This window comes from Saccostrea echinata, unplaced genomic scaffold, assembly GCF_033153115.1.
Source record: "Saccostrea echinata isolate AGI-Se365-2 ecotype Australia unplaced genomic scaffold, CSIRO_AGI_Sech_v1 ptg000009l, whole genome shotgun sequence".
NCBI lineage: Eukaryota > Metazoa > Mollusca > Bivalvia > Ostreida > Ostreidae > Saccostrea > Saccostrea echinata.
Genome location: NW_026889758.1, coordinates 41,679,392 through 41,688,990, shown reverse-complemented (window position 1 = coordinate 41,688,990; position 9,599 = coordinate 41,679,392). Strand labels below are relative to the sequence as shown.

At 33.1% G+C, this 9,599-nt stretch overlaps 1 protein-coding gene across 1 annotated transcript; it reads right to left on the bottom strand.

Moving 5' to 3' along the window:
• Positions 1–490: 490 nt before the first annotated feature.
• Positions 491–8,995, bottom strand: LOC133183737 (uncharacterized). The gene is made up of 2 exons (XM_061318651.1): positions 8,912–8,995; positions 491–1,933 (listed from the first exon to the last, which is right to left on the bottom strand). The coding sequence occupies exon 2, from the start codon at positions 1,835–1,837 to the stop codon at positions 920–922; it is 918 nt and encodes a 305-aa protein (XP_061174635.1). The 5' UTR covers positions 1,838–1,933; positions 8,912–8,995; the 3' UTR covers positions 491–919.
• Between the last annotated feature and the right edge of the window lie 604 nt (positions 8,996–9,599).

Genomic DNA, 9,599 nt, shown 5'->3' with positions numbered 1-9,599 from the left:
CATTTGTTTCACGCTCTTAGGTTTTTCAATGTAATACGATATATAAGAATTCATATATCGGTCAGATGGAATACGAGACCTTATTTTTCAGTTGTGGAAAGTTAATGTATTTTATTATATCGAAATCAATAAAATGTAACCTGATATAAACCCTGCAGGGCTTTGAAAAGCAGTGTACGAGATATTTTATAACGATCATTATCGGGAACTTGATTAGTGCCTTTAGAGGGCAATGATATGAACCTAAAAAATGAGAATGAATGCTTAATTGAGTACACTATATATTATTTTATACAAAATGTTGGATGTCAGAGGGAAAAGTAGGGTGGAATATATACTAGGGATTTAAAGGAACCACATTTTTCTCCCACATTTTGATTACTAAACTTGTATAATTTAACAGCTCACAGATGTATTTGTATAAGTCAAGTCATAAACTGTTAATTCTTGAGTAACCACGGGCTTGAAAATAATCAAAAGAGAACGCAGGTGATTGATCAAACTTTATATAATATATTAAAAAAGATAAAGAATATTGAAAACTGTATAAAGATAAGAGAGGAAATTTATAGGTCGAACACAGTGACTAAACACCAAAACAAATACCATAAGCATTGGTATTTGACAAATTTATATTTAGCGACCGATAAACAAGTGGTGACAATGGTGATTCCATAATCAATAAATATAAACAAACAAAAAAATATATAATACTGCTCCAACGTGCCAATAACAAAGATAGCAAAAGAAGAAACGATTGAGCAATATTTGATATTGCAGATTTTGTGTGTGTGAAAATAAAATGTATCACAGACGTCCAAATTTGATTTGCACACGTCCCGATTGTAACAATTTAAAAATGCGTTTTTGAAACATTGATTCTTATAATGTTTATCGAAACTTTTTAGGTTATAAAAGGTCATGCTTTGACCTGACCTTCTTTGTTTTTCAGCCATTGCTTACTAGCACTCGGAACACTAATGTGTGAACCTCCAGCACTCGGAATACTCATATGAGAATCAGATTCTTCCATAATTCTATCAAATGATGAACCACTATGTTTGCCACTGCTGTCGTAGTAATCTGAATCGTAGTCCGCTCCCCAGCCATTGCTAGCACCAGTTTCATTGTCAATGGTAAGAGAAAGGGTTTGACCCTCGGTATAAGAACTTTGGTTGGCAAAAGACTTCTTTTTCTTGCCTTGACTTGCTTTTCTTGGGTCCTGTGTTCGCAAAGGCAGTAGAAGTGCCGCATGTGTATGTGCTCTTTGTTGATTTTTATTGTACTTTGATTCCATTGTAGGACTTCCAACATAATTTTCTCGTGTGGATTCTGTACGGCGTAAATTAGCTTTCGTTCTTGACCTGTCCTTAACGGTCCATCCAAGACTTGTAGTTTCAGGTGACACGTCTGATCCATTTTTAAAGATATTTGGCAACTTTACGTCATATTCATGCACATACGAGTTAGGATTTGAATTTACCAAATGTTTTTCAATAGGAAGAGGGGATTCTAGATCATTTGTTGCAGGTCTTGTCGAAGGACAACTTGGAGATCGACATAACTTTTTCCGCCTATGTTTCCTCTCCTTGGTTTGCGGATTTGAGTTACTTTGTGAGGAAAGACTTGGTAACTTACACGGTGACTTGGACGGACTATTATCACGTGATGATAATGGTGGAATTTCCGGTGCCTCGACTGGCGTGTCTGAATCGTTGCTGCTGCTATTCGATCTCAGTACATGTTTTCGTGGAGAGGCAATAGGAGGAAACAATCCGTTCACTTCCTCTTTTCCTCCATGCTCCTGTTTATCGGACGTTTTATTATTACTTGGCATATTTCCTTCCCTAGGTTTTCACATCAAACACACGGTCATATTTTGAAGAAGTAATTTGTTTTTCTGTTTACATTTCTAATCCAGGTGTTCTATGTTCTGAAAAGAAATAAAACGTTGGTAAGTTTTTGATCTGTTCTAATACTAAAGGTATATTCATTATGCAAAATACATGTCTTATGGTTTGGCGTCGTTTATTGCACACGAAAAGAAGCAATCTAAAAGTCTCCTTTTTTATTAGCCATCATGAAAATAAAACACAAATAACTCTCTAAAATATGTAACAAATGTGTCTTAATCCAGTAAGAATTACGTAACTGTGGCGAAATGATATATTGGACTTAGTCTGGATTTTTAAAGTACAAAACCAATTGTCCAATACACGAAAGCCCGTAAGAACCCTTCATTAAAATTTCATGAAAGAGAAATAAAAGGGACGAACTAAACAGAAGACGAGAGCTATTAACACTTTGAATCCGAGAAATTCCTATTAAGCAATGGCGAATTTCTCGTGGGTCTTGGCAAAGCATTTCATTGACCTTGTTCATCCGAGTATATTTTAACATGGAGCGCCAATCAACGGCTAGATAATTTATTAGTCTGTTGTGAGATTTTCTTATTATTCATAACCAGACCAATTTCCTTGCGACCTTGCGATGAACTGTTCCAAGCGGGAATATTACTGATTTAGGGGGAATTAAACTCGCTTCGATTGTTGGAACAGTTCTATAGTGAAATAAGGCCTATTAGTGAAATTGAAAATTGTCAGTTTCTGTTTGTATAAGGTAGAGGATTTATTGATTTCAAGCAAAGCATTCAAGCAGGCGTGAAAAAAAAAAAAAATCTTGCTCAGTATGACGATTAAGCTGATGCCATCGCTAATGAATAAAAGATAGGTAAAGAAAATTAACCAAAGAAATAAAACAATTGAAAGATGAAATCAGATTTAAAATATAGGGAAAATACCAAAATAAAAGCATTCTTATCTGAAGACAATAACACTTCGTTTAATGTTTTACATACAGTATTCTGTTGTGAAATTACAATTAATTACATCAGGAAAAAATACGCGACCTGGTTTCAGACAATTTCCAAGGAAAGCCTGGGTAAAGCATACTTAATAAAAATTCATCCCCGATTATGTCTTCCAAATCAGGACCACTTAAGCACAACACATAAAATGTCCTTTCTCGGTTAATGTTCTTTTCCAGACTGAAAGTATTGAACATGCATATCAGGGCGAATACGCATTGTTGATGAAATGTAACAATTATTCCATTAGGAATAAAAGTCCCGACTGGGTGTGATTTCTTTTCGTCGAAGCCAGTAAACTCTCGCTGAATTAAAAATTACTGACTATACATAGAGCCCTAAAGTATTTTATTTATAATTCTACGTTAACCACCTGTTTCCCAATAATTATCATGAAAAATCTTTAAGTACAGCAAATGTTTATCAATAGAACGAGGAAGATTTTTTAATATTCCTAGAATAGAAAGATTGTGCAAATTTTGTTCAATGTCACAAGTTGAAGACGAGTATCATTTTATTCTGGTTTGTCCGTTTTTTTCCGATGTTAGAAAGGAGTATATTAAGAAATATTATCACCAAAAACCATCTACCTTTAAACGTGTTCAATTGTTGTCGACAAAAAATGTAACAGAGTTATGTAAACTAGGAAAATATCTTTACAAATGTACAAGATTGAGAGCAGAAGTTAACTCACATTGATATAACGAGATTATCCTCACTATTACTAATACCAACGTTAACTTTCATTATGGTGCTTTTGTCTGCTTTATGGACTAATTTATATCATGGTGCTTTTGTTTGCTTTGTGAACCAAGAATGAATAGTATGTAAGATCCTTTACTATGATCCTGCTTTACTTAATGTACAAATGATAATGAAATGTTATACATGTATATTGTACAAATTGATTTATGTATATACTTTAAACCTATGAACTGTATGGTTCTTGGTAATAAACAATACAATACAATCAATGCAGGTAGAAAAACAAAACCTTATTACTATTTGACAAGAGTTTAACTGTTTATTTTCTTTAATTTTGAAATCAAATATAAGTTTAATAATGACAGAAATTCTAATTAATTTAAATTCAATGAAAAGTAATAATGTTTACCATTTCAGAGGAAAAAAAACAGAAAACGAAGCAAATCAGGATAAATGTTAAGTAATTTCTATGAAATTAAAAATTATATGAAATGGTCTCTAATGTCTAAAGGGTCTTTCTTATTTTAAACATCTTTAGATAAAGTCGTTTACTATTTTACATGGTGTTAGGGGATCAAAAGAAATTACAAAGCACAAATACGAAAAAGGAAGAAAAGAAATAGCCACGAACCCCCTTGGAGATGACAAACTTTAATCCTCAACACGTACGTCAAAAATCCTGTAAGTTCTGTTTTGCAATTTCTCATCACAAATATGAAATCATAAATAAAGTCTCAGAATTTAAATATACTGAAAATAGTTAAGACGATGATTTAAATTCAGATTGCCCGCGGATTACCTTCAAATTCTGGAACATAGAGGGGGTCTGCGCGTTTCGAGAGTAACTTTTTTGCACAATAGTCGCATGATATTATCCGCGCCGTGATAGGTAATAAATCTTGAACGGTTGTTTAATTTACCTTTCTGCCATTAAATCGTACATTGTTAGTCCTTCTTAGGTCGGCACCTATATGTTGTCTCAATAAACTCGTCGACTTATTATTTTTTCATAAGAATGGAAATGGGCGAGCTGTTTGAATACACTTGAAAATGCAGTGACGTTAATACTATTCCAAAAATAGATGAATGTAAATGGATGATGAATCCATATCATATTTAATAAGTCTTATATTGTACTTTTGCACGTACTCGAATCTCTTGATAATAACACATGATCTAACGTCACCAAATACTATTTCGATGTAACCCCCCCCCCCCCCCCCCCAATATATACTCCGAGTCCAAGAATATTATCCCATATGGAAATTCCCAAAAATGACGAATAAAATACCGCGGCTATGATTTTTTTAGATAAAATGTTTATTTTTTCTTTTACGTTTCCATATGGAATACATTACAAATGTGTGCTAGAAGAATAATTTATGAAAGTATCCTTGAACCCGGAGTATTTTTTTTGGGGGGGGGGAGAGGAGGGGGGGGTCCTATCCACAAGCACCCGTGTTTCGATATACTTTTTGTTCACATGCTACAAGCAGCTGCGACTGCATGTATACTTTTTGTGCACATGCTACATGTAACTGCGACTGCATGATCATGTTACCTCTAGTTCGTTTTAGAAATTCACTCTCTGATTATTTTCTTATAATATTAATGCTGTAACAATAAAAAGGGTCCATATACATTTATAAAGCTTTTTTCGGAATGAAAGTGCATTTCCCTATTCATTCTAGTCTCTACTCTGGCCTGTCTTGAACGTTTACATATAGTGATGCGCAAGAGTCAGGGAAATAGCGTGTCCTCAAAGTTCGATTACTGATATGTACTTTTACAGACAATATAAAATAGATCTCTTTATTCTTATTCTCGTCCGTAGACATAACGGTACTTAAAGCATGTCTTACCCACTGAGTCAGCTAAAACCACTTTGGATAAAAAATATACATCCATGCAAATATTTTTCATCATTGCAAACATAATAATCCGTTAACGAGAGCTTACGATGAGTATTTTCAAGGTGGGTTTTATTAAGCACCCTATGTAAATTGGGGGTGATTCATGGGGTTGCTTTATAGGAGAATACCACACAGACAGCTGAATAAATAATAAATTTTATATCTTCTAATTTTTTTTCTTTTGGTCAAAATCATAAATTATAAAAAATGAGAGAGAGAGAGAGAGAGAGAGAGAGAGAGAGAGAGAGAGAGAGAGAGAGAACTAACAGATGTCGGTCAGAGTTCTGCAACTTGTGACACTTTAATATCGTTTTCAATTGCCGTATAATTTTACACAAAAATACACATATAAAGCCGTAGTTTAAAGTGCCTATTTGATTTTAGCAAGATAAACAAGTACACAACAGAGACATGTTTTCGTTTGCGATTCAGATGTCATTCTAAAACTTGACCATTAAGTGCTCGAATTTCTCTTTGAATATTGTCATGAACAAGAAAAGCATGCGTTGAAGCTGCGGTTTACAACCGTTTTCTTTAAATAATCAAATTTAAATCACTTTCATTAATTACTGTTGGTTCAAGCTAGTACAGTGCATGAAATTTTCCTATAACAGGTACACGAGGGATTCGGGTGGGTCATTTATAGCTTAGCAGGGGACACGAGTGAAGCATGGGGGTATTGTTAAGGGGATTACGGGTATGGATGCTGATTAATATTTGATTTGTTTACCTGTTCAGTAGAGGAAAATAGCCAATAAATTAACTACGAACAATCATTGATAATGATATACTTAATTGTGCTCATTTGAGTTTGAAGGACAATGAAACTGATATATAAATTTATGAGTATGATGCATTATTGAAAGTGAATAAAAGTCCTCGAAGTCGATAACCTGGATGTTCAGATTTTTAAAGCAAACTACGGAAGTGTAAAAATATATATACAACATTTATTTCACGTTTTTGAGACGGGTATAGATGTGCCAAACAGAAGGAAATAATGAACACATTCTGACAGAAACCCCCCCCCCCCCCCACCAAAGACGAGTTCAAGTTTAACAAACAGTTATAAATAGATTAACTTGATTTTAAAACTTAATGTAACATATATACATGTACCTCAATTAAAATTATTCTTTCGAATATTCTTATAACAGAGGCATGGTTATCTTTGCAAGCCAGGGGTTACGATCCACTCGTCTCCCCCTAAAACTTGTCAAATTCATAAGTAACCACTGACTAGCAAAGGTGTATGGCTAGGAAAGAAGTTTAAAAAATACCATGCAAAACAAAACAAAAGGATTATGGAATTGGAACCAATGTAGGTACATCTGATGAATTAAAAAAAAAAGACTGATAGGAAAATGCTCTTCTAGATTTAATTTAATATTAGTGAGACTATGGGTAGTTTTCAAAATGTTAATTACAAGTCATTGCTGACATCTGTTTCTAACAACCAGATGTACAAATTTCTAAATGATCGTTTCTTAATTCATCAACCGTTTTATGTAAGAAAAGAACGACTTTGGTAGATTACATGTATATTGTATGGAATTCATATTACTCCTGGATTCCCAGAAATGAGGTATATTATCATGCCCCCCCCCTTTTTTTTTTTTAATTTTGCTTATTCACATAAAAATGTATTTACAATTACAGTGTAATATAATTTGCAAAAATATGTACACTTAATTACACGGACAAAAGGAAAATCAGTAAAACAATTCAACCCGCATGAAGAAGTAAGGAAGATTAAAGTACAGTAGGAGTAAACGTTATTCCGTGACAACTTTTAGAAAAGTTGGTTATAAAAGGGATAATATCTCATTTTGCATTACAATGACCCCCCTCCCCCCCCCCCCCTCCCACCTTACCACAGTCACATGCTCCTGTAGATTCCTCTCATTTCGTGTCAATATTTCACTCATATTTCTATTTTGATTTGTTACATAACAAATGACTACTCCGTGCATTATCTTTTCATTTCGTTGTTCCTTATTTTAAGTTTGATTGATCGGTCTTTTTCTAGCTTTTTTTATGTTTGATAATCAACTATAGATTTCTTATGTGGACCGACGTCTAAGAGCCGCTGTAAACACGATTCAGAACAATTCCAACACTTCTGATATTAACTTGGCATTATTATGCAATGCGTTTCTTCTCAATTCAAACTTCTCGTATTGATCGGGAATTAATCAAGTCGACATGGCTTATTTCAATATTTCGTAGTTAATAATGAGATTTCTTAACTCAATTTCTGCACACCTTACAAAAATACGTTGAGTCTCCGCTATAAACAGTTTGTAAATACTCAGTATTGAAATGAAAGTTATGTCATAAAATCTTAATGAGATGTTCTTTTTTACTTGCCTGTTTATATGTATAATCGTAATCGAATATCGAAAAAAAATGTGTGAAGTTGCTTTTTTGCAGAGAATATTAGATGTCACTTCCGGTCATGAGATTCGATTCCATGGTTACCTCTGAGCCGATTTAAACCATTCTACTTTTAGAAGTATAAAAATCTTTTTAAAGACTGTAATATTTTAAAATCATTAATTTGACGTCTGTTTGGAAAGCAAACAAATTTCACGATCTAAAAATGAGCCTGGTATTTAAATCTAACGCATAATCCTATGCATGCAGTGGTCTTAATCCAGCTTTCTCGAGATTTGTTTAAAATTTAAATTGATTTTATTTGATTATGTAGGTCATTGAATTATAAAATTTCTTCAAACTAAATTTTATGCTTATAAATTTTAATAATGAAACTTTACTTATAAAAAGAAACAACGTGCTCTTAAGAAAAAAATCTGCAAATTTATTACTAAATATGCATTCTTAGAAATCGAAATTCATATGCTAAACATAAGATACAAATTAATTAAAGTTGGGATTTATATCTAGGTAGAAATTCGGCTATGCAGTTAAAATATATTTTAGACTTTACAGAAGTTAAAATCATTTTCGACTTTGAACACAATTTGTCGCTTTTATCATTTTCAAGCATGCTGCCCACTTTGATTCACAAAACGAAGAATCAAATTTAAACTGTATTTATAAATCTCTTACAAACAACCATAGAGTGATATATCAGGACCTGTACTTCGACTTAAAACCTTTATTGTAACCAGAAACAGAAAATGTACTTATTTCATTTAAGGAAAAAAAACAGTAGTAAATTTGATTCGATTTAGGTCGATATGCATGTATTGAACCAAGGTGTCAAAAGAAAATAGCATCTTTCATTTTTACATAAATTACATTGTTTTTTTTCTTTTCTAACATAAGCAACAATTTACAATGTGAAAGTAGAAACTGATTTCCTGAAGTTATATTCAAGCTAAAAGATGTTCTGTGTAAATTGTATTGATGGAAAAATTGATTCAGAAGAGTTAAAATTCGATCAAAAACTTTGAACACCTACCTGTCCGATAATTTTCCGTGCTGTGTAGCGATAGTGGGTTAGACCTTTAATAATTTCTGAATGGAAGCGTGAAATCGAATCCACCCGGCACATGCGCTTTCAATCACAACAAATCAGACCAATTGTAATCGATCGTGCCTTTAACCTTTAAAAAGTACAGCGTAAATGTTTTGTTTGTATTATTTCAATTGAATACTTTGCAGTCTGAGTGGAAAATGAGTTTGTTTTAAACGTCTGCTTTGAGAGGGCATTCTTGCGAAAGAGGGTCCTCAGTAATTACAGTATCAGTTTTTTTTTGTTGAACCTACGTTTCATTTTTTTTCATTTGGCACGAATGAGTAGACAATTTATCCTTTCAAAGGATGAGCCAGATTCAACCTTCATAACAAACGTTTTGTCAACAAAATAATTTAATCAGAGGTGCGGCCATTTAATAAAGGTCATACAAAACAAAACAAAAGCAAAAACAAAACACGCAGACCTGATCGGAGAGCATGGCATTAATTGCGATTTAAGTCTGTTTGTGAGATTCGTCTCAATTGTTGACGATCTAAAACGAACACTTATAATAAACTTTCCCCCACAACACTCTCTTTTCGATAAAAAAAATATTTTCAATAGTACACGATAAAATGATCTTTACACATTACTTGATCACATGATCAATTATTAGTCATATGACTTGAGA